Genomic DNA, 25,940 nt, shown 5'->3' on the forward strand with positions numbered 1-25,940 from the left:
GTATACCTTCCACAGCTGTGCAACGTGGTTGTTTTTTAAACATATGAAAGTACAGTTCAGCCTGAAGGCTTCTCCAGGTGAGATCACCATGTCTCCAGAGGTATTCACTCCAGCTTGGTCACAATCATCTACGAACAGAAAGACGGATTTTAAAAACCTACACCCAATTTTTTACATCCATGTTTAACTTTTACTCGTGTTTCATTAGTTCAGTGCGTATTTGTCAGCGAGCTTTCAGTTCCTCTGCTCTCAGAAACAGGCTCCACGTCTGCCCCAACAACTGCAGTTTACATGAAGGACGACCCGAGGACGACTGTTGGAGTAAGACACGTGCACTGAAGCAGCAACGTCTACACTCACAGGAAGAGAGTGTGTGTGTGTGTGTGTGTGTGTGTGTGTGTGTGTGTGTGTGTGTGTATGTGTGTGTGTGTGTGTGTGTGTATGTGTGTGTGTGTGTATGTGTGTGCGTGTGCCTGTGTGTGTGTGTGTGTGCCTGTGTGTGTGTGTGTGTGTGCGTGTGTGTGTGCGTGTGTGTGTGTGCCTGTGTGTGTGTGTGGCAAAGTGTTTCTGCGCAGTGTACCATAGGCACGAGGAGTGTGTGTGTGTGTGTGTATGTATGTGTGTTAGTTAATCAGCTTTGTTCTGTTTGTCTGGGACATTTGTTTCACTCAGAGATCAGATGAGTGTCGACTCTTTTCTAAATACAAACAGTTGTTGGTTTCATGACTCAGACTCCTGTAAAGCACAAACTACAGAGAGCAGCGTTTATAACACCATCAGTGGACAGTAGAAGAAGAAGAAAGTTCACTGGTTTTACAGGACGTAATAAAAATGTCACAGATTACACACTGAGTCTGGATTTTGCACAAAAACTAAAACACGATGTCACAAAGGAGAATTAGTGCCAATCACTTTAAAATAGCTTTGTTTTTCAGTTTAATTTTTTTTAAGTATTTGTCAGCTTCAGACTTTCAGAAACTCATAACACTGTAGCCACGCCCAGCGTCCATGACCAAAGCCAGTTTGAGTTTAGTAACTACAACAACACTGATACAGACTTAAACTAGTTGCTTGTAATTAAAATGTCTGTTATCATCATTGACTTTTGTGAAGTTGTCATGTAGCGTCTCACCTTCAGCTTCAGTCCAGCACAGCAAACTCACCACCAGAACCAACAGCTCTGCCTTCATCCTGTGTGTCTGTCACCTGCCTCTCACTGCCTGCATCTGGACACCTCTAGTGTCAGTGCTGGCTATATTTCACAGGAAATACGTGCGTATCAGGACTGGGAGATACGATCGGCTGACGTGAGTCCCCGACAGGATGTACACCTCTGCGCCTCAAGCAGAAGGAGGCTGTGGTAGCCAGAGCAGGAACACTGATAAAACTGAACATAACAGCATCATTCGACCGTCTTTAATCTTCATACTTTGTTCAGAAGAAAAATCCCCACATGTGCTGAGCACAAATACGGGATATTTGGTCGTTTCTGTGTTGACACCAACCGGACAAGGTCTCACTTGGAGATAATATCTGCCTGTCATCAGGAGCAACAATCCAACGGCTGCTGAAATCTGCTTCTCACCTACAAAATGGTCAAAAGAGCGTAGAGAAAGACAGGAAGTACTCTGTGGTAGCTAAAACTGGAGGCCTCTCATGTGCCTCAAAATGGGCCATTAGCCCCTCCCACCACCACAGAAACATACTGATTCCTTCTTTTCTTTTTTACCAGCAGCCTTAAATACATGCTGATCTTTGGTCAAATGCAGTTACCAACGTAAGTTTAAAAATGCATATCTGTCGCGTGGCCTAACTAACACCAAATGTTAGTTTTATTCTTTAAATGGTTAGTCTTCACAATAAATTGTGTGCACCCCCCCTCTCTCATTGGTCCTCTAGTCACATGACTTGAAGTAAGTTGTACCTTCAAGTACCAGAGTAAATACTTCATGAACCTTTCTTTCCTCATGTTTCAGAAGGGTTTAACATGCCACGATGTTGCCCTAATTTGTAGTATAAACTGATATGTTTGCACCCTGTTACTGTCCAAAGGTGGACACACAGGAGCAGCCACATTTGTCACTGATGTGATGATGTCATTGATCCAAAGCATGCTGTCGGGCAGGGGTGTCAAAGTCAAATACACAGTGGGCCAAAATTTAAAACTGGAACAAAGTCGCGGGCTAACATGAATATTTATTGAAAAAAAAATCTTCCTCCAGATATGAGAATGAATCTTTTCTTATGGACTCAAACACGTTTTGCTGAAAAACTGAATATGGAACAAGCAAAGCTTAATACTAAACAATATATATATTAGCTGTATAATACCAGTAGGCCAGCTCTGATAGTAATTTGGTATGGCTTCACGGGCCAAATGTAATTAGGGCCAGAGTTTGACACCTATGCTGTACGGGGTTCATCTCTCATTTGTATAATATCCATATTTTATTACGTAAGAAGTCACTTAGATGAGTGATTACACATTTGCTAATAATGCTGCAGACAGATGAATCATTTCTGGAACCTTCCAGTCTCTCAGCTTTTTGTCACAACACGTTATTTGCAGGTTGACTTTCCAGCTGATTACTTACATTCAGACAACTATTTGTATTGCAAATATTCTACAATTGCATGTTTACGTATGCAAATGTAGCATTAGCCTATTAACTGTGTGCTAATTTGCCTAAATATTTAGAAACATCTGGATTTTTTAAAAATGTTATTCTATAAATTAATGAAAAAAATGGTTATTAAATGTTATATGAAGAGGAATAAAGCTGCAGTTTGGTTCGTGTAAGAATCACTGAGGGGACGATTCCACAGGAAAGTTGTGGTCAGAGGTTTTCATCGTGGACATGAATGTCATAGAAACTTTTAATGATTGCTTTGAACTGATGTACAGCATACAACTGTGTTAGGTGCACAAGTTTGAATTTATTTTTGATTTTCTATACAGGCTCACATGGATACAGCCACACTAATATATGGTTAAATGTCCCTTAGCATGTTGCACCTCAGCCAAATGCTTTGGTAGCCATCAGCGAGCTCCTGGTATAATTCTGGTTGATGTTTGAGCACTGTTCTTGGCAGGATTGGTGAAATGAACCTGGATGCACCCACATTCAAGCATAATCCATAACCTTCAACAGGGTTGGGGCTTTGCTAATGTTAGCATGATCTATTCCAAAACCAGTTCTGATGTGTGTTGGAGGTCGTTACCGTGTTAGATCACATAACTGTGCCAAAGGCGTAATTGTTGATTTGATGAAAAATTCAATTCCATCCACTTTGTGAAGTGTAACGGTACAGCCTCGGGGTCGATGCTAACAGCAGGCTTCACAGTTGTGTTCTCATGTGTGGAGAAGTCATCTTTTGTCATCATGGCCAACTAGCTCAACATTTGATTAGAAACGGTGTCTCCAGAAGGCGTTCGGCGTGTTCATGTGGGCAGCTGCAAATTTCAGTCAAGTTTGAAAGTGTTGGAGCAGTGACAGCCTCCAAGAGACCTTCCCAAAGTATTTACATCTACAGTTTTCCTTCATTGAGTGCTTGAACCTTCTGACTGTTCAGCGAGTTCAGTTGTAGCCAATCATGATCACTGATACAGAACCCTCAGCACCACTCATTCAGAGATTTAGGGCAGCGTATAGTGTATAGCATATATACTGGACCTACAATCATTATAATAAAATAGCGTCATATTGATGCCTGTGATGATTTCTATCAACAACAGGTTGAAACAAACTAAACAAAAACTAGCTGTTAAAACAACGTTATTGTTGCTTGCACAGGCTGAGGGTTTTATGGAGCACGTGGGTATATGTGAAATGTTTAATTTAAAGAGTGTGGACTGTGTGTTTAATGAGAAGGTCGATTGTTATGTTTTTGTATTTTTGTCTATATTTTGTCCACATACATTTGAGAAAAATATGCTGAACTGCACACAAAAACTTTCACACAGCTTTGCATAAAACACGGACGGTGAGAGTGTCAGAAAGTAGTGGTGAAAGTTAATATTTAAACTTTTCTGCACAAACTGAAGTGTGCGTGGCCCCCTCTCACGTACAGGCGCAGACACGCACAAGAAGCGTTGCTGTGGGTATTCTTCAAAGGGCCCTGCGCGGGTTCCCTTCGTTTACTGCGTAGCTCTCGTCTACATCCACGCAAATTGCGTTCAGGTTCACTGGCGAGCCTTTTCAGCTGGTTAGCCAAACATCCATAGAAAAGAGATGAGCAGGAAAGCGAGACGAAGAAAACGCGAACAGTTTATAACAAGTTAGAAAAACAGAGACCAAAGGTCAGCGTAGAAACATCGAGAGCGGGTACGTACGTGAGCTCTGTGTGTAAACGAGCTAACCGTGTTTGTGTATGAGCACAAATTCGGCGTTAGCCAACATTGGCTATTTAGCTGGCTGCTTATCATGCTAGCCAGCGTTAGCTTCTGACAGGCAGTGCTTAGCTGCGCTAGCCGAATCCTTTAAGTATTCACTGTCGTGTGATTACCTTGGGAGTCATTTTATATGGCTTTGCTGCGTTTACTGTAGCACTGTCTGCAGTTAGCCACTTTAAATTTGTTTCAATGAAGCTGACATTGTCAAGCTGCAGTCTATGGGCCAACCTCACACAAACTAATGTGGCCTAAATCTAACTTCCTGCGCTACCTAGCTTGATTGAGAGTTGACGAACAGTAACACCAGAATAATTCCCAGCTCTGGCTAGCAGCTAACGTCGTGTAATAAATGCAGGTGTTTAGTTATCAGACTACACAGTGGCTTCTCCCCGTCCTGAGACGCGCTACAGTCCGATCAGCTAACCGTTAGCAGAGCTTCTCAGGTCAGCCTAAAGCTTTCTGTCTGTAACTGTAAAACGTTGACAGCCCGCGGAACCAGTGAACAAAGCTATGGTTTGTACTCCTTTAGCTTAGCTTTGAAGTATGCACTATTACAGAGACTCAGAAATGAGTAAGAACTGTGGAGTGTGGGTGGCGAGACGAGGCCACGGCGATGCATTTAGATATGCTGTGTTTCTCCTACAGACCTCATGAAGAAGTCATTTCTGCTAACAGTTGGTTAAAATGAACGGAGTGATGTTTGCAGCTGCACGACAGGCGCTCAGTAGGTTTTAATACGAGGAGCTCACTGATACACACATATCTGACAATCAGGACAGATGCGTTTCAGATAGGTCTGCTATAAGAGCAGGTGAACAAAGAGCAGGGGTAATATACTGTCATACACTGGTTGGCTCAGCAGTGTAAGGGTGCAGGCTGAGACCATGATGGCTAAGATGAGCCAGTAGTATTGTTTTTAAATCACCTCTGGGGAAGGCAGGAAGTACTTAGTAAGCAGTGCCTCCAAACTGTGGTCAGCTGGCAGAGGAGGATGTTCTTTGTGTTTGCTCAGGCTTCACACAGATGTGTGTTTTTATTACTCAATACAAATGTTGGAACCAGCCTTTAAGTTTTCATTGCTCTTTGTTACAAATTGAGAATGTAAATATTCTGAAACCACCATCCAAATACAAACATGTGCAGAATCACATCAAGGTCTCATACTCTGGTGCTGTGAGTCCGATGTAGGGCCGTGTATGCCCTGTCACTCTGGTCTCATTAACCTGTGACCTTCAGGTGGCTGGTAACACCTAACAACGCTGGAGTTCATCTTTTTGTTCAGAATCAAGTGATCAGGCCTGTTATTCTGTTTTTCATAATCCGCCCACACCTGACGTCACCCACTCACAGATTAGTTACAAGCTGTTTCTGAGCTTTAGCAGTGTGCATTTCTGTTCATCTTATAGATCGTGTTAAAGATCTGTCCTGCATACACCACACAGATGTTCACTCTCCAGCAAAGTCACAAGCTTCAAATCTGTGTCAGGTTTGTTGTAAGTGTGGTTTCAGTGCAGATAAAAGTTCAGCACTTAAGATCAGGACGCATGTGTAGATTTCACGGCTTCATAGATATTTGTTGCATGCTTTGACTGCTTTATTCATTTTCTTAAGTTTATCCAGGTCAGAGTTGTTTGGGGAGTGGAGCCTGTCCCAGGGAGGGGGGCACACCTGGACAGGGTGCCCCTCTCTGGCAGGGCTGACACATTTGCACTCACATCTTTGGGCAATGTAAAAGTTAACGTAACCCTGCTGACTGCATGTCTTTGGACTGCTCGAAGTCACATTCAAACTCCACACAGAAAGGAGCTGGCCTGTGTTGTGTAATATGCATTATGGACGCATGTTTTCCAGTCTAGCATGGATGTTGGTATTAAGCCTTAATGAAGCTGTAATTTTGTGTAGTTGAGGTTATTTATTTATTTGTCGTTTTTCCTGTGAGCTGCTCAACCTGACCAAGAGCTCTGTGTGAGGCTACAGAAGCTCTGCTGTTGCAGGGGATCGTAACAGAGCGACGGTTTATAACAGAGTCTAATGTGACGAGCCTTTTTGTTAAGTAGCCTGATTCCCTCATTTGGAGAACTAAACGTGATTAAAATAAATCAGTTCACTCTGTCAGAGCCGGTGGCAGCTGCAGGATGTGCTTTGGTAAATGTTATTCTTGTAGATTGGCACTCAGCTGTCACTTTATCAGTGTGGGTGCATGTCGTGTGTTGGGATGGATGCATGTGGAAGTTCAATTCAATTTCAATTCAACTTTATTTATATAGCGCCAAATCACAACAAAAGTCGCCTCAAGGCGCTTCATAGATACAGAGAAAAACTCAACAATCATATGACCCCCTATGAGCAGCACTTTGGCAACAGTGGGAAGGAAAAACTCCCTTTTAACAGGAAGAAACCTCCGGCAGAACCAGGCTCAGGGAGGGGCGGGGCCATCTGCTGTGATTGGTTGGGGTGAGAGAAGGAAGACAGGATAAAGACATGCTGTGGAAGAGAGACAGAGGTTAATAACAGATATGATTCAATGCAGAGAGGTCTGTTAATACATAGTGAGTGAGAAAGGTGACTGGAAAGGAAAACTCAATGCATCATGGGAATCCCCCGGCAGCCTACATGTATTGCAGCATAACTAAGGGAGGATTCAGGGTCACCTGGTCCAGCCCTAACTATATGCTTTAGCAAAAAGGAAAGTTTGAAGCCTAATCTTAAAAGTAGAGATAGTGTCTGTCTCCCGAATCCAAACTGGAAGCTGGTTCCACAGAAGAGGGGCCTGAAAACTGAAGGCTCTGCCTCCCATTCTACTTTTAAATACTCTAGGAACAACAAGTAGGCCTGCAGAGCGGGAGCGAAGTGCTCTAATAGGGTGATATGGTACTACAAGGTCATTAAGATAAGATGGGGCCTGATTATTTAAGAAGTCTGCACGAACAAGCGTTTGTCCCGTCGACAGGTTTCTCGTTGGTCCTGGTTGCAGTGCCCACACTTGTTGCTGAAATGAATCATGGGTCTGTGTGTAGTTAACGTTTCCAAGCGACAGCAATGGTGCGAGTCGCATCACGTTAATCCTTGCTGCGCTCAAACTTACTGTGTCGACTGAGGCAGCAGACTCGTGTACAGTCACCAATCGGAGCGCACCATTCTGGGAAACGCTCTCGTCTTTGCTTCCTCCCGTCCTGCACTGATACTGTGTGATGTTCGAGCACCGAGCTTCCCTCACCTGAACAAAGTTCGTACACATCAGAGTTACTACACGGTCTCGGTTTGGCTGAAACGACTGCCTGTTACAGTTTTATTTCAGAAACAGGAAGCACACAAAGCTCATCAACAGTTTGTCTGGTTGTGCTGAGATTAGCTGGTTTTTGTGTTTGTGGTATTGAAAACACACGTGTGTCCAAAGGGAAGTTGCAGAGTGCGCCGTGGTGCACAAACATCAACGCTCATAACATGATGATGTTTGCTTTCATGACACTCAGCGTTATCAGCTGTAACAGCGTACAGCTGATAACGCTGAGCTTCAGTTATGTTTCTGCAAACTCTCGGTCAACGTTATCGTGTTTCACTAAACTGAATGAAGATACATTTAGATTTCTCACATCATAATAATGCTTATTAAAACTCGGCAGCCTTTACTGGAATGATTTCTCTTCCGCTCACGGATCACCCGTTGTTCTGCTTCAGTGGGATATGGCTCAGTGTTTCCTGTTAGTGGCGGCGGAGGAACTCGCTGCTGTCTCCCAGATTTCCTTTCCCTCGTTGGTCCTTCTCTCGGTGCCCTTCACATCAACACAGCACAAGTCTGACTGACAGTTGAGCTTTTACACCAGTGTGAGTGGGAACGTTATTCTGACTAAACTTCACGTTTGTTGTTGTTTAGCTTGGCTTTGACTCATGAACCCACGTGAACCTCGGCCCATAAAATATCTACAAGTTTGACTTGAAGTCATTCTTCATGCTTGGACCTCAGTAAGCAGGAAGAGAATAACAGGGATGTGAAGGAACGAATGGAGTGAGAGGAAAACTGCAGGAAATGAAGGATTGGAGTATCCAGGATGGGTGTTCCTATCAGAGGAGACAAACACAAACCGGGCCTCCTGAAGGCAGATGTGCTCTGGGTTTCTGTTGCCATCCTGTGATGTCTGACACGTTTGAAACTCCAGACTCTTACTCCATGAAACGTTGTTAGATTTAAAAGGGGCAGTCGGCTGCTCCGCTGCCTTATAATGGCGGCAGCACAACTATCAGCTGTGGGTTTCTTTCCCGTCTCAAGCCTGAAGCTCTCTCACAGTTTCATGCTGCTTGTTATCCGAGTCGTCCTTTAATGTAATTTGAGTTCAGCGCTCTCAGATAAGCCACTCTTCTAATGAGGAAACTCTCTGGTCCACGTCTATAGTTCACACAGTGAAAATGGCGGCACTGAAATATTTGATATTCATTTTTTTCTCTTTTTTCCCCTTAGGTGGTTCAACACGCGGCCCTCACCCCGGGGTCAAAGCTTCACCTGTTGTGTTACAGGAACAAGCAGCCGGGTTGTCTCTGTGGGACACGTGCACTAAAGCAGCGAGCTTACACCTGTGTCAGATGTGGAAAACCCTCCCGCCTCTTCCTGTCTGCTGTCATGTCTGAACCTGAAGCTGGTTTAGCTTCCACGTCCATAATAGCATGTTAGCATATGGTTAAATACGGGCCTTTAACCTCATCCTTCCCATTAGCATCTCTGGCCCCTACAAGGGGGTTTACAGTCATTCGTGGCGGTCCCCCCTCACCCCTTCATCTTTTCATTTCTCATTCATTCACTCATCCACATCATCTCACCGTCTCTGCTGACTGAAATCAGCTAAACCAAGCTGCCTCAGCTCAGTCTGACAGGCGAACTGCTCGGCTTCTGTTTTGGTGGTTATTTTGGTTGTATGGAATCGGCTTAATCGTGGAGAGGCCGGGCTACCACAAACTGATGGACTTTGACAAGCGAGGAGTCGGGGGAGGAGGGGGCGGGGGAGGAGGTGGAGGTGGTGGCGGAGGAGGTGGAGGTAAGGGGGAGACAGAGGATGCAAAGAGGATGTCTGGGAAGCCAGGGAGCCGACCGGGGCACGGGCGGGGAGCCGGCTCCAACTCTGGGGTTCTGATGGTCGGCCCAAACTTCCGGGTTGGGAAGAAGATTGGCTGTGGGAACTTTGGAGAGCTCCGGCTTGGAAAGAACCTCTACACCAACGAATATGTGGCCATCAAACTGGTAAACGTTTCTGCTTGTTAACATCTTAGAACTGTAGCAACACACGTGGTTGGTTTAACAAGGATACATCATAGGATACATCATAGGATACATCATAGGATACATCATAGGATACATCATAGGATACATACGCATGGTTACGCTGACGTCTGCTCAGGGACCGCTGCACAGACACCATCAGCTTACTGGTCACCTCCTGTTGTTGTTGATCAGTTTGACCAGGTGGGGAGCTCTGTGGCGTCCTGATGTCAATCGGTCGATTAAAACGTCTGCACTCAGATTCAAATCCACGGTGTTCTGATGAGCTCATCGCTGTGAGGTTAATTCTAGGAGTTTGTCTAAATTAACATTATTCTCTTTTGTAGGAACCAATTAAGTCACGAGCACCACAACTCCATCTAGAATATCGCTTCTACAAACAACTGGGAAGTTCAGGTGAGGTCTCTGTGCTTACCCCCCTCCCCATTGGACCCACAAGTGCTGGATTAATGCTACGAATGAGCTGCATTACTGACTCTGGAATTGTCTTAAATAGCTCTTTAGTGTTTAGTCCTGAGCTGTCAGCGTTCTTAGGGCTGGGCGATATGAGGAACATCTCGTATCACCGTACGCGATATACAAACGTCATTTTCAGCCATACAGTGCTGCAGAATTCAGGAGACAAAATAAAACAGTTGAAATTAAAAATGTGCTCCTTTGTGCTTATAACATATAAAAATTATAAGATTAAAAAATGTGACGACCTCAAATTACAGAAACTAAAGTGCAGACAGCGGCTGACGTAGAGCGGTCACAGGTGTGTTGTTTGGGGAGACGTTGACATGCTGAGTTTAAAACACTTCGTGTTGCAGTGGACGACTTTTCAGCTGGTGGAGTAAATTCGTGGTACTGCTGCCTTTTGCAGCAATCGTTTTACAGTTTGTAAAAATGCAGCTTCAGTGGAACTGGTTTAGCTTTCGTCAGATACACAACAAAGCACTATTTTTGGTAGAGCATGCTAGCGGGCCGTCGTTATTACCGTGTTGTTTGGAAAATACGGCGCACTTAAAATCATCCTTTGATTTTTCTGAAAGTCGACAGAGCTCCTTATAATCCCGTGTGCCTTATGTATGAACTCTGGTTGTGTTTACTGACCTCGAAACGATTTTATGTACACGGCGCTCGAAAATCTGTCAAATGTTTCAGTACGACTTTGCTAAGCTACGAAGCCGCACCACTCGATGGATTGTCGGAGCATTACGGCTATCGTAGGCGGAGTGATACGTACTGTGCTTCAACATATTACCGTATTGTGTGTGTATAACCTCTTTTTAAGTTTTGTGGATATTAATCATGGTTATGCTGAGGATATGTCGACCAGTTTCCACTGGAAATGCCTTTTGGTTAAACTGTCAGCGAGGAATTTGCACGGTTACATTTTTATATAACTTGTGCTTATAACTTTTATATAACTTTATATAATGTAATAATATAATATATAATAATATAATTTATATAATATATAATGCAGATAAAATAAAAAAAACAGCTGCTTGTTTCAGTGAAAATACATTGATGGTTTTTGCACTAGTAAAGTTGTGGAGTTGTAAAGTATTTTCTCTCGTTATCTCGTTTATATCGTTATCGCAAATTTTCAAATGTATATGGTGATAAATATTTTTGCTCTCGTTTGCACTATAACTTGAATAGTACAGTTTTCTGGTGCGTGTCAGACCTCCCATGACCAAACCGTGTCCGTGCTGCAGAGGCCGCCCCTCATTTAGGAATAAGGTCCTCGGTGTGTCTTCACCGGCCATGCTGGGATTCCCTGCGCCTGCATCAAACCATGAGAAAGTATCGTAAACAGTGGATTTTGCGAAACCACCAAACAAACGATGGCGTCTAATATGAGACGATAGATGTTTCATCATATCGCACAGCCCTACATGTCGTTATCTGTTAAAATGAGGAGTGATCACAGTCCATCAACTATGCTTTGTTCTTTCATTGGACCCCCAGAGGGTGTACCCCAGGTGTTTTACTTTGGACCATGTGGTAAATACAACGCTATGGTTCTGGAGCTACTGGGACCCAGCTTAGAAGATCTGTTTGACCTGTGTGACAGGACTTTCTCTCTAAAGACTGTACTTATGATAGCCATACAGCTGGTGAGTCAGCGTTCACATTTGAATGTTCAGACGTTAACCACCGGGAGTTTACCGAGTCGCTGAATCGCTTCTGCTCTCGTCTCGTCCCCTAGATAACTCGCATGGAGTTCGTCCACACCAGAAGCCTGATCTACAGAGATGTGAAACCCGAGAACTTCCTGGTTGGCCGACCGGGTTCCAAGAGGCAGCACACGATCCACATCATCGACTTTGGCCTGGCGAAAGAATACATTGACCCAGAGACCAAGAAGCACATCCCCTACAGAGAACACAAGAGTCTAACTGGCACTGCGAGATACATGAGCATAAATACTCATCTAGGCAAAGGTGAGCGTCTTCATCCTGTCATATATATGACAGCAGCTCTTGCATTGTGTGCCCACTGTGCCAGCTGATACTTCACATAAACCTATTTTAACATGTGATATTTCCAGTGTTCGCTTCGGCCTCAGTTTTTAGTTTTTAAATCACGGTTAAAAACCTATTTGTTTAATCTCGCCGTTCCTGCTTGTTAATGCTCGCACCTGACTTTTAGACTTTATTTTTTCTTATACATATTTTTTTATGGCTTGTGCTTTTATTATGTTTTTATTTTGATATGCATTTTATATTACCCCTGTGTATTAGTGGCATTGACCTGTGAGTATATTTGATACTTTGCTAAGGCCTTATAATACTCGTGTTACTTCTCTGTCTCTTATGTTAAGCACTTTGGTATACCGCTGGTTTTAAATGTGCTCTATAAATAAAGACTGTTGTTGTTAGTTAGACAGGATGCATTCAGACACAGCACTAAGTGCTGGTGAAGGACTGAAATTGCAGCTGGTGCTTCAACACGTGAAGAGAGGAGCTGAGCGTCACGTGTTCAGCCTGACTTTGTAACGAAGTGATGATGTGGTCAAACACTGATATGACACCTTTACCATTGTGGGGCTGTCTGTAGCAGACTGTCATGTTATGGTCCAGCCATGCCGTCTAAGCCTGGTCTCTCGTGTTGTTTCAGAGCAAAGCCGGCGGGATGACCTGGAAGCTCTGGGCCACATGTTCATGTACTTCCTGCGAGGCAGCTTGCCCTGGCAGGGACTCAAGGTGAGTAGACGGTCCAGCCCCTTCTTGTTTTCTTCGCCTTCCTCTCATGTTCGGACTTGTCAGTCACTCTGCATACAGACGGCTCACTGTGTGTCTCTTCATTAGGCTGACACTCTGAAAGAGCGTTATCAGAAGATAGGAGACACAAAACGAGACACCCCGATAGAGGTCCTCTGTGAGAACTTCCCAGGTTTGTATTGGCTCTTTAGAAAAGCCTGTTTCATGTGTGCGCCTGTGTGGGTTGGGTGGTCTCATACCTGTCTGTGTGTTTGTAACAGAAGAGATGGCCACCTACTTGCGGTATGTGCGTCGGCTTGACTTCTTTGAGAAGCCGGACTACGACTATCTGAGGAAACTCTTCACAGACCTCTTTGACAGAAATGGATACGTCTTTGATTACCAGTACGACTGGACTGGGAAGCCACTGGTTAGTGTGTGTGTGTGTGTGTGTGTGTGTGTGTGTGTGTGTGTGTGTGTGTGTGTTGAACGCACTTTGTGTTGCAGGCTCAGAGCTAAGGTTGGCTCAGTACGTGATGAAGTGATTGATGGGCTGTTTACAGGAACTGAAACTGCATCAGTTTAGATCCTGTCGTCCTCACAGACGCAGTTCCTCATGTATTCTTCATTATGCAGCATTTTATATGAACGGCTGGAGCGAGGGTGCCAGAAATCACAAACCAAAGGCTGCCCGTACAGTCTGTCACCAAGGGTCAGGCCACAGGTTCTGATGGCCCTGAACATGGGTGGTTATCAGAAACAGAACACACTGCACCATAACAGAAGAGAGGGAGCCACCTTTAACAGGGGACGGACTCCCTCTGCAGGCAGACTACACACCAACCACAGTGGGACCAGCAGCAGTATTTAAGCCGTTTGCAAGTTGGTAGACAGCAGAGCTAACAGTGTGTGGGCTCTGAGGGCAGCAGGAGTGGTTCACATCTTAGTGAAAAGGGTTTAAACTAAGGGATGACTGTGATTACAGGGCTGTATACGTGCAGGCGGGGCCTCAGATATCACTGGTGATCCAGTTTGAATGCTTGACTAGAGGTGTCTCCAGCCAGGGCACGTGGGAGTGTGATATCCCATAATATGTGTTGGAACAACTGAAAGCCAACAGCAGTGAGGAACAGCTGCAAAAAATAGGAGCATTGAGCTGCACCCCCGAGTACGTTAAAACAACAAAGTTTATAAAAACAGTCTCCCTCCATGGTTCACTGTGTCTCTGAGAACAAGCTGAACACAGTGTCCAGCTCAGCTGTCTGCAACAGCACTGCTTATTTCTACTCAATTATACAAAGCTGACTTATTATAACGTTTTCTTTTCGGATTGACTGCGTCGTGTTTCCCACTGCGGCTGTGACTGCACGGTGTGTCCGTGTGTCCCGCTGCGACTGCGGCGTGTGTCCCGCTGCGACTGCGCCGTGTGTCCCGCTGCGACTGCGCCGTGTGCCCCGCTGCGACTGCGCCGTGTGCCCCGCTGCGACTGCGCCGTGTGCCCCGCTGCGACTGCGCCGTGTGCCCCGCTGCGACTGCGCCGTGTGTCGTGTAACTGCGCCGTGTGCCCCGCTGCGACTGCGTCGTGTGTCGTGTAACTGCATCGTGTGTCCCGCTGCGACTGCGTCGTGTGTCGTGTAACTGCATCGTGTGTCCTGCTGCGACTTTGTCCTGCTGCAACTGTGTGGTGTGTCGTGTAACTGCATCGTGTGTCCTGCTGCGACTTTGTCCCGCTGCGACTGCGTCGTGTGTCGTGTAACTGCGTCGTGTGCCCCGCTGCGACTGCGTCGTGTGTCGTGTAACTGCATCGTGTGTCCTGCTGCGACTTTGTCCCACTGCGTCGTGTGTCGTGTAACTGCGTCATGTGTCCCGCTGTGACTGCGCCCCGCTGTGACTGCGTCCCACTGCGACTGCGTCATGTGTCGTGTAACTGAGTCGTGTGTCGTGTAACTGAGTCGTGTGTCGTGTAACTGCGTCGTGTGTCCTGCTGCGACTTTGTCCTGCTGCAACTGTGTGGTGTGTCGTGTAACTGCGTCGTGTCTCCCGCTGCGACTGCGCCGTGTGTCGTGTAACTGCGTCATGTGTCCCGCTGTGACTGCGCCCCGCTGTGACTGCGTCCCACTGCGACTGCGTCATGTGCCGTGTAACTGCGTCGTGTGACCCGTTGCGACTGTGTTAGTGGGTAAATGGAGTGTTCCACACTGATGTTTCCTCAGTAATATTAAAGTGACATGTCGATTGACTCCAGTGTAAGCCCAAATAAGGAAACGTCTGATAGCACAGCTGTGTATTAGCTGTGTACATTTTCTGTGTTAACCCTTTGTTTTGTGCTTAGCCCACTCCGATTGGTCCGGTGGCCAGCGAGACTCCACTTCAGACGAGCAACCGAGATAAAGCACCACAAACCAAAAACCAGGTAGGCACTGATTATAGACAAACGTGGAGCATGTCCTGATTAGTGTTAGCACTCACATACACACTTTTCACCGTACAAAGGAAACACACACCTGGCTACATGTTGCTCCTTTGTCTTTTCATCTCTACTGGACAATGGGGGCTCTTTCTTCAGGGGTTCCCTCTGTAACAACAAACCATAGCAGGAATACCCATACCTGAACACGATAAACAGAATAAATTATTCATTCTTATTCTTCTATTTTTGTACTACTAAAGTACCATGATTACAAATATTTTAGTGATATAATATGGATCAGTCATATGGGTGGGATGTTGAAGCCTGTTTTACTGTGCATGGCTTAAAGAACTAAGGTGAGGCATGTCTTTCCCCATAAGTGTTTATAATGAAGGCACCACAAGAATTGCACTTTGATTATGGAACTTTGTCTTTTGGGTTGGGTCATGGTTATGGTTGGGTCATGGTTATGGTTGGGTTATGGTTGGGTCATGGTTACGGTTGGGTTATGGTTGGGTCATGGTTATGGTTGGGTCATGGTTGGGTCATGGTTATGGTTGGGTCATGGTTATGGTTGGGTCATGGTTACGGTTGGGTTATGGTTGGGTCATGGTTACGGTTGGGTCATGGTTGGGTCATGGTTGGGTCATGGTTATGGTTGGGTCATGGTTACGGTTGGGTCATGGTTGGGTCATGGTTACGGTTGGGTCATGGTTGGGTCATGGTTATGGTTGGGTCATGGTTACGGTTGGGTCATGGTTGGGTCATGGTTATGGTTGGGTTATGGTTGAGTCATGGTTATGGTTATGGTTGGGTTATGGTTATGGTTGGGTCATGGTTACGGTTGGGTTATGGTTGGGTCATGTTTATGCTTAGGTCATGTTTATGGTTGGGTCATGGTTGGGTCATGGTTGGGTCATGGTTATGGTTGGGTCATGTTTATGGTTGGGTCATGGTTGGGTCATGGTTACGGTTGGGTCATGGTTGGGTCATGGTTATGGTTGGGTTATGGTTGAGTCATGGTTATGGTTATGGTTGGGTTATGGTTATGGTTGGGTCATGGTTACGGTTGGGTTATGGTTGGGTCATGTTTATGCTTGGGTCATGTTTATGGTTGGGTCATGGTTACGGTTGGGTCATGGTTATGGTTGGGTCAGGGTTATGGTTGGGTCATGGTTAGGTTATGGTTGGGTTATGGTTGAGTCATGGTTATGGTTGGGTTATGGTTATGGTTGGGTCATGGTTACGGTTGGGTTATGGTTGGGTCATGTTTATGCTTGGGTCATGTTTATGGTTGGGTCATGGTTACGGTTGGGTCATGGTTATGGTTGGGTCATGGTTATGGTTGGGTTATGGTTGGGTCATGGTTACGGTTGGGTTATGGTTGGGTCATGGTTATGGTTGGGTCATGGTTGGGTCATGGTTATGGTTGGGTCATGGTTACGGTTGGGTTATGGTTGGGTCATGGTTACGGTTGGGTCATGGTTGGGTCATGGTTGGGTCATGGTTGGGTCATGGTTATGGTTGGGTCATGGTTACGGTTGGGTCATGGTTACGGTTGGGTCATGGTTGGGTCATGGTTATGGTTGGGTTATGGTTGAGTCATGGTTATGGTTGGGTTATGGTTATGGTTGGGTCATGGTTACGGTTGGGTTATGGTTGGGTCATGTTTATGCTTGGGTCATGTTTATGGTTGGGTCATGGTTACGGTTGGGTCATGGTTATGGTTGGGTCAGGGTTATGGTTGGGTCATGGTTAGGTTATGGTTGGGTCATGGTTAGGTTATGGTTGGGTCATGTTTATGGTTGGGTCATGTTTAGGGTTAGGGTGGGCAGAATAATAAAACATCCAGAACCACACCAAATGTATTTATGCTTATGGCTATGGGTAGTTTTGTTTATAACCATGTTGAAGATTCGAGTTGAGAGTAGTGATGTCATGTATGGTGTTGTGGAGAGTGCTGCATTATGAATTCTTTTCAGGGTATATTCAGTCTGTGTATAGTGACACTTTAGTCTGTTTTAACCTGCAGGCTGCTGTTCCACCTCAATGGCTTAGTTAGTGGTAGCAACATGTTTCAGGCTCACTGGGACATGTTTACTGTGGGATTGCGTCGCCTCTTCACCTTTTTAGAAAGCATTTGTTTTCTTCTCTCTCACCAGTGTTTTACTCGTCCACTGTAGAGTGTTTTATTTTTGATGAAGTGAAGATCAGTGTTGTTTTCCAGCCTTGTCTCTTACTCACACAGATTTGTATTCTTAAAGAGCCCGTGTGCAGTTTTACACTGACAGACACCTTCAGCACATACCTGTTATTTGTCATTAGAAGCACACTGTTACTGCTTTCTTGTTATTTACAGCAGGTAAAATAAATATGGAACACATTAGTTTTCCAAATAAATATATTTGTAAATGGCATGAACTTCTCACTAGATGTTAATAAACAACACAAGAAATGACACAGAGAAAAACTAGTGAACACATGAAGACTGTGTGGACGTCCTAACACCAGCTGGAGTCTCTCAGTAATTAAAAAGTGATCCTGCCACTAAGGCTACGTTCACACTGCAGGCGAAAGCACATCAAATCCGACTTTTTTTGACCCTGTGCGACTAGGGATGGGTACCTGTATCCGGTGCCATGATAGCACCGGTTCTGACATAAACGGTAGTAACCAGACCGAAAAGCAGCGCACATTTCGGTGCTTTTTTTTTTCCTGAGCTGTGATACACTTTAGATTCTAGCCAATCATTTTACGTTTCCGAGGATAGTAGGCGGGTCCAGGTACGTAGGTTCTTTTAGAGCAGAGCTACAGATTAAAAATGCCCAAGGCGAAGCAGTCAAAGTCTGGCTGTACTTCACAGCAAAAGATGCAAACTCAGCAGCTGCAACAAGTGCTTTAAGGTGATACTGTGATACTGTCAAAGGAGGTAACACCTCAAATCTGATGAAACACCTGGCGATGCATAGCGTTTTTTTAAAAGCCGAGAAATACGCCGTATTTGATAGCTTGCTGCGAGACCTCACACCGAGCACATCTACTGCGGGTGTGGTGCCTGTTATCTGACCCGGAGTTAGCAACATCCCCCAAAAACCCGAAGAGGAGAGTCCTGGCCCCTAGCCCTGCCAGTGTAGCAGAAATGATGATGATGATGATGCAGCAGCAGCCGTTCTTCTCTGCGTGAGTAGCTTAATGTTGTTCGTGTGTAATTTACGTTGAGTAGGCTAACCACGTTATTACATTAATGCATGTAAGGTGAACTAGCAAACATCATCATAGCTACATGCGGCTGTCTTCTTGTTTGATGGCAGATACTCCCTTCACCCTGGACAAAAAGGCTAAAATGACCAAAGAAAAAGTGGAAAACAGTTAAACATGAGAGGTTTTTGGACAAAGTTTGTGTTTTTTCCATTATCAGGCCAAATGTAAGTAATAAAATAACTTTATAACTTAAAGCAAAATTGGGAAACGTAAAGTCCGAATCAGTCAAACAACACTGTTGCTCTGGGTCTAAACAGAGCCGTTGTGTGTGACGTCTTCTTTTGCGCATGCGGCCGCTTTGAGCGTTCACACTAGAGCGCGTTTGCTGTCACATTTTATTTGTCGTGTGAACGAGCAGACAACAAAATCAGATTTGATCCAAAAATCTGAATTGAGCATCAAGACCTGCAGAGTGAACACAGCCTAAGTGCACATTGATACCAGCTGGTCCAGGCCCAACCAGAGGCCTATAAAAAGTTTCACCCTGAAACCTCTCATGATGTCATGACGTGACCTCTGTTGGCACTGGTTACAGAAGCTTTACTGGACAACTGAAGGTTCCAGTGAGCTCTGTTAATAATAATCCAGAAGTGGGAAAGACATAATTTCACTGTAAACCAGGTGCTTCCTGCGAGTTTCAGACACAGACGAGTGAAACGACTTATCAGCAGGTACAGTTGTTTCAAAGTAAACAGTAATGCACTCGTATGCTCACCACACAAGACTTTATAGCTGAAGCACAAACATAATGAGGTACATTTAAAGTTTGCTGAACAACGTTTAGACAAGCCAGTGAAACACTGGGAGAGTAGAGTCTGGTCACATGAGAGCAAAACTGACCTCTGGATGCCAGAATACACCCATGTTTGGAGGTGAACGTCACTGCACATCACCAAAAACACCAAACCAACAGGTGGGAACATCGTGATGTGGGGCTGTTTTCAGCATACAGCACTGTGATTCAGATCATTAAAGGATGAGTGGAAAAATGTCCTGAGAGTGTTGATAAAAACCTGCTGCCACCTACCAGGATGATGAAGATGAAACGAGGGGACACTGATGCCAAACACAGCCAACAAACTGTTAGTTTCAGAGAAACAAACCAAAGCTGCTAGAATGACCCAGAACCCTCTGGACTGTGTGGAAGCATGGTGCCTTTGTGCACGTCTTCATGTGTTCAAAGCGTGATTCCTGTGTCATTTCTCATTATTACACGTACTTGGAAATGTGCAAAGAATCAAAGCATAGCTGCTTTACACTGAAAGTAAAAATGAGCACATGTGTGAAATGTGTGCTTTGAATGATTAGTTTTGTACAGCTTACGCTGTGGGAGATGGTTACAGCCACGCCAGTGTGAGACCTTTGATGCTGTTTCCATAGTAACCATATAAGAAGCTCGCACATGCAGACTCAGCAGAGGAAACATGCATGTTTGTTCAGGCTCAGTTTAATGTGATGACCCAGCCTTGAACTGTGGTTCAGCAGTTAGTCCTCATGGCAGCTGAAGGATCCTTTCTGTGTGGGGGTCTCCCCTCGTGTGCACTTTCCTGTGCACTCTAATGCTGCTGCACACTCGAGTGCTCAGCTTCATGTTGCACCTCCACCAAATACTGACCGTTTCTTTTCTGTTTCCTTTTCCACTCTTTCTCCATTCTCATCTCTCCTCACCCGATCCTCTGCTCCATCTGCCTCTCTGCTCCCACCACCTCCTCTTCCCACCTCACCTCTGCGGCCCTCCTTTCCCATCACCAATTCACCTTTCCTCCTGTCTACCTCCACCCTTCCTGTTTCTCCTGTGATCGGCTCCTCTAGTCTCCAGAGGGGAAAGGCAGCGAGTCCCAGCCCACTCCAGTGACCAATCGAGAGCTTCTGGGCTCCCATCTCACTGCTGATAGGCTGGGCGGGTCTGTCCAGGTACTGAGAGGAAGGGTTGGCTCTGTCTGTCTGTCTGCCTGTCTGTCTGCATGACTTCCTCTGTCTCTGCAGAAGGGCTGATCTCAAGTCTGTTACAAAGCTGAAACATCCCCACACGTGGGACCAGTTCTTACCCACATCATGTTTGATGGTGTCCTACATTAATTTGGCTCTGTTACTGTCAGCTTTAGAGTAATGTGGGGTGGGGGAGGGGGGGGGGGGGGCTGCTCTGTAGATGGGGAAGAGGTTATAAAGGTCACGTGATGATGTTTGAACACATCAGTGACAAAGAACCATCAGTTCATAATTAGCAGATTAGTTATTGCTGAAAAACCAAAAGTGGAACTTGTGGCTCTGCTGATGAAACGTTTCGTCAAGTATCCAGATTACTTAAACGTGTTGTTGGTCGTTTGTGTGCACAAGTTACACCTTTTCCAATTGCCCCATCAAATATCAGCTGCTACATGAGGTGAGGTAGATGTGTCGGGTGTTGCTGTTTGCCTCGAATACATGTGACACAGCGGTAACAGCGTCATGACGTCAAACACTTTAACTGGCAGCTGTGTCGCGCTGCGTCGATCTTTGTGCTCAGCAAACGTGCGGCGACATCAAATGTTTGGTCTGTGATTTCTGCAGGTGTGGAAGCTCATGTTGTTTTCATGCAACACACAGAGCTTCACAGCAGCATGTGTAGTGCTGTGAAATCAATATAAATATAATAAACAAAGCAAAGATTATTTGTATAAACTAGGGATGCACCGATACCGATACTGGTATCGGGTATCGGGGCCGATACTGTAAAATGTGTGTGTACTCATACTTGTAAAAGTTAACCGATACCATGAACCGATACTAACTTATTTCATTAATCAGAGGGTGGCTTGTCATTTCTGTTGTAGTTTTTTAGATTGGCCACTAGGGGGACATCCCACGCTAAACAGGCACAGGGTTAGGCGAGTGAGACTGGCAGCTCCAGATAAAAAAGAGAAACTGGAGGCTGCTGTAGCTAGGCTAAACAAAATGTCAGCAGTGTGGAACAGCCAACTTTAACTCAGGTTTTGGAAAAGCGATGAAAAATGTCAAGAGAAAATCCACGGGCAGTTAAAATAACAGAGGCTCTGACTCATTTTATCGCTCTGGATGACCAGCCAATGCTGGTCGTGGAAAACATAGGATTGCACCGTCTCGAGCCGCGATATGAAATTGGACACTCTGCAATAATTTAAAAGTTTATTTTATTCTCAAACCTAATTTGTATTTATTTTATTCCAAACAGAAGTGTTTATTTATTATTCTGAAAGCTCGAGACAGTGCCAATAGTTCAGTGATATTTTGTTAAATTACAATATGGAGACTCTGCAATAATTTAACAGAAGTGCTTATTTTTCACTTGAAATTTTTTTGTGGTCATTTTTATTACGATTTTATTTTTTATCGGCAGAGAATAAAATAAAACCTGTCTTCCAATTCATTGTATTTGTGTGTGTGTGTGTGTGTGTGTGTGTGTGTGTGTGTGTGTGTGTGTGTGGTAGAAGTATCGGTTTTTGTACTCAGATCCAAGTATCGGTATCGTATCGGTTTGAAAAAATTGGTATCGTTGCATCCCTAGTATAAACGAGTCTGCTGTCATGTTACTAAACACGTGTCCCCACTGGTGACGCTCAGCCTCGTTCTCGTCACTTCTCTCTGAGTGTGAGAGGTTTGAGGAAGATTTCAAAGAAAGGAAAAAGCAAACATTTTCATCAGCTGCAGAAACCACGTGAAACAGATCGAGCCATCAAGCAGACGTGCTGTGTGTGATGCATGGCAATAAGACATGTGGACGTGTGTGTGCAGAGCTGTTGTGTCCACATCAAGCTCAAATTCATCCTCTCGTCTGATGAAGAGTTTTAGTGTTTAATGAAAAACCCAAATTGAGCCCAAACTCCACCTGGGTGGGAACAAGCTTTCAAACACCAACAGCTGGTCTGACTTAATGTGGACATAATGTCGACTTCTTTGATTTCTTTGTTCCACCAAACGTCAGAAGTGTGACGTCTGCGCTCATCACGCTTCTTCTGTCCTTCAGGTGATGAGCTCAACCAACGGTGAGCTGAATACGGATGACCCCACTGCAGGACACTCCAATGCACCAATCACAGCCAACCCAGAGGTTGAAGTCGCTGACGATACCAAGTAAGAATCTTTTTTTATTTTTAACTTCAGTGTAGGTTCAGTTTTTTCTTTCAGCTCAGATTTAAACTGAGGAGACGAGGGGTGTTCCTGTGAGTGGTGCTGGAGCACACAGTCGACTTTTACTCTGAAAATTCCTGCTTCAGGAAGTGCTGACGCTGCATTCACTGTATGTTGACAAACCTGTCACAGTGCTCTTTAAACACACTGTGGTTGTATCATCAGCGAGCTGTGCGCCTCTCAGCCGCTGCACAGGCCGACACAGTAATAACTGTTTCTGGAACATTAAATATTAATGATGTAATCAGCAGTGATGGAGCAGACGATGGGACACACAGGAGGCTATAGAGATCGACAGAGCACGTGACTTTCGCGCATTGCATTGTGGGTACGAGTGGCAACAAAGTCAAAACACTGCATCAAGCACTAGTATTTCCAGCACCGCTAATCATTAATTCTGCAGTTTTAATCCCTACTTGCATTTTATTTGCCCCCAAAAACAGTTCTGTACAAAACAACAGAAACACGTCAGCTCCGTACAAAGACAGACGTGACGAAGAGGCAAAAGTGAAAGAGTCAGACCCACACGAGTGGAGTAAGGACGCTAGCGTGCTGGACAACTTTCATCACGCACATATTTATTATTATATGGTCCTAAGTGTGAGTGCACACACTCACAACATGTTTAGTAACTTCAGATCCTGCAACAAGCCCAGCTCCAGTTTACTTTGGTGATTTGGACGATTCCATCTCACAGCTGCTGTTACAGACAAACACAATCTGTTTGTCGTTTCAGGTTGTAGTGTTACACAACATTTTCAGATCTAATAGAAATAAAATGAGTTTCGTAATTCATTCAATTTATTGTCTTTATTTATAACTGCCGTTATTGTTTCATTCTGTTATAGAATCTGACCAGAAAGAGGCAAAATTGTAAAAATCCATCAGCTTTATTAGCTGCTTCAGTGAAAAACAAATCAACATATCAAAACAACAGTGGAAAACAGTTATTCATCACTCGATTACTTCAGTACAACTCTTGGGCACATATATGCGGACGTTTCGTGGCTGTTTCGATCTCGCTCTCTCTCTTCACCGATCAGATCTGGCTGTGGTAGCAGCTTTAAACTCGGTCTGACCCAGGCTGATAGAGAGGCCCAATCACATTCCAGCATTTTGTTGGCTGGTTTTCCTACAAAACACAACAAACACTAGCCCGCAAAGCCACAGCGAACAAAGCAGCAAAGCAACGAATTCAATTCAAATCAATGTAAGACTTATTTGTAACCTACATCAACAATTATGTTATGATAAACTACGTAATAACTAACAGAAGACTGACCTTTGTGGGAATGCTTGGAGCAACATGTGAGCTGGATGTTCTGGGACGTTATATTTGGTCTTTGAATGGCTGCAATCCAGACCATCCGTCGCCTCTTTGTTACCTCGGAAACACGACTTGAACAATTTCTCTTCAACGATGTAATCCAATAAAAAACGATCTCTTTACCCGTCGGCTTCCCGTGGCTGTCATGCGACTATTGCAGTTAATAACACAACAGCTTCTTGCCATTCTGTTTCTTTTTATCGCTGTGTGACTGTTTTCATATGAAAGCCTGCGTGCGCTAGTACCTCTTGCCACTCGTACCTACAATCCTTTGCGGTTTTACCCCAGAAATGACGTCACATTTTCAGTCTCTGTCAGCGGCCTCTTTCACTGCAGGAGCTACTGAGTGTTTTTTGGGTGCTACACACCTTTTTATTTGTACCCACTGCAGTATCGCCCCCTGTAGGAAGTCTTAAAACGCTGCCACAGCAGAGCAGCCTGGCAGAACAAATGAAGGGGATCGGTGATACTGTGTGTGCACCACATGCTCGGCTATGCACAAGCACGTGGTGCACACACGGTGTCACCCTGTCTGCTGCTGTGCACAGACACACAGAACATGTACATGAACGACTGCTAACAGCAGCTTGTGTGTTGCAGGTGCTGCTGTTTCTTCAAGAGGAGGAAGAGGAAAGCTCTCCAGAGACACAAATGAAGACAAACAAGGGAACCTGTGGCTCTCCTCTTCACATCTGTTCTTTTTGTTTCTTTCTCTCACCCCTCTCCTCTTCCTCACCTCTGCTAACGGGTGTTAGCTGGTATACTGGTTTCTACTGGTCCTGACTGAGCAGTGAGGAGAGCGTTGGCTGCCTCTACCAGCAACGAGCCCCTTGTGTATTTATGGCCAAAGACTGAAGTGAAACCAGAGCAGCACAGACTGCTGCGGGGAAACGTGGCCGTAAGAATACAGCTGATGGATGAGAAACAAGTGGACGACTGGATTCAGCTGCTTTCCTGGCCGACCGGCTGCTTCTCACTTTCCCCCTTTCTCCCGTTACTGAGCGGTTCAGAGGAGAGACGAGTGTGTTTGTGAGGATATGAGAGAGGACTCCAAATACAAGGGTGCAACGAGTCACACGTGCACACCCGACACAAACACACCACTGCACACTTTTCTGGAGCTCATCGCAAATCGATTTCATGGACAAAGAGATGCAGCTCGCGCACAGTCAAAGTTTTTATTCCTTAGGGTCAAAGGAAGAGCACTGTGAGTGGACCGGACTATTTCCTGAAATGGACCAGGCTCGGTGAATTCCTGAATCCCTTTCAGAGGAAAAGCCCCACGACCACCAGAATCAAAAGTTTAAAAAGAAGTTTATGTAAAATCGATGCTTTGTTTCCTGTTTTAATTTGTAACTACAAACAGAAAAGACTGTTGCTTTCCCATGATTTCAGTTGTTCAGAAACTTTGTGTTTGTAGTTTCTAGTGTGTTCCTCAAAATGTTTTTTTTCCTAAATAACTTTTTAATTTTCTTTATTTTCTTTTCCCCTCTTCCTCTCTGGGTTGGGGGAACGTCAGATAACTCCATTAAAAAACAACCAAACAACTTTAAGACCGAGCTTCATTCAGGCTGTGATCTGTTCATGCATGTGTTTCTACCTCTCACCAACAGTGCTGGCAGTCCAGTCCTCTTACATTCAGCATCTACTGGGACATGTTGAGGACTGGACCAGAACACGCCTGTCATGTTCTGGTCTGTTCTCCAGACTCTGCTGGGGGCCGCTACATGTTGGCATCATTGCAGCGTTTAAGACAAACATGACGGTGTTCATCAGCTCTTCCCTCAGGTTCATCAGCTGCATGTACACAAGGAGAAGTCAAAACAGTTTTAATAAGGAAGTAAAAAAAAAAGTGCAGTCACTACGGTAACAGCACAATAGATTTCTTTGTATTCATAAACACAAATGCAGTACAAGCTGCTGCGCTTCGACAATCCTGA

At 44.9% G+C, this 25,940-nt stretch overlaps 1 protein-coding gene across 4 annotated transcripts; it reads left to right on the forward strand.

Moving 5' to 3' along the window:
* The first annotated feature begins 4,159 nt into the window (after positions 1-4,159).
* Positions 4,160-25,553, forward strand: LOC102794599 (casein kinase I-like). 4 transcript variants are annotated; one of them, XM_087850597.1, is made up of 12 exons: positions 4,160-4,325; positions 8,850-9,623; positions 9,989-10,058; positions 11,622-11,770; positions 11,863-12,097; positions 12,774-12,859; positions 12,965-13,049; positions 13,138-13,286; positions 15,189-15,269; positions 20,340-20,441; positions 22,510-22,616; positions 24,601-25,553. In XM_087850597.1, the coding sequence occupies exons 2-12, from the start codon at positions 9,345-9,347 to the stop codon at positions 24,653-24,655; spliced, it is 1,398 nt and encodes a 465-aa protein (XP_087706723.1). In that variant the 5' UTR covers positions 4,160-4,325; positions 8,850-9,344; the 3' UTR covers positions 24,656-25,553. The 4 variants fall into 4 exon arrangements, with proteins under 4 accessions (XP_087706723.1, XP_087706724.1, XP_087706725.1 ...); XM_087850598.1 differs by having other exon boundaries at positions 13,141-13,286; XM_087850599.1 differs by lacking the exon at positions 20,340-20,441.
* Positions 25,554-25,940: the final 387 nt, after the last annotated feature.

This window comes from Neolamprologus brichardi, chromosome 14 (assembly GCF_056152115.1).
Source record: "Neolamprologus brichardi isolate AB-2024 chromosome 14, ASM5615211v1, whole genome shotgun sequence".
Taxonomy (NCBI): Eukaryota; Metazoa; Chordata; class Actinopteri; order Cichliformes; family Cichlidae; genus Neolamprologus; species Neolamprologus brichardi.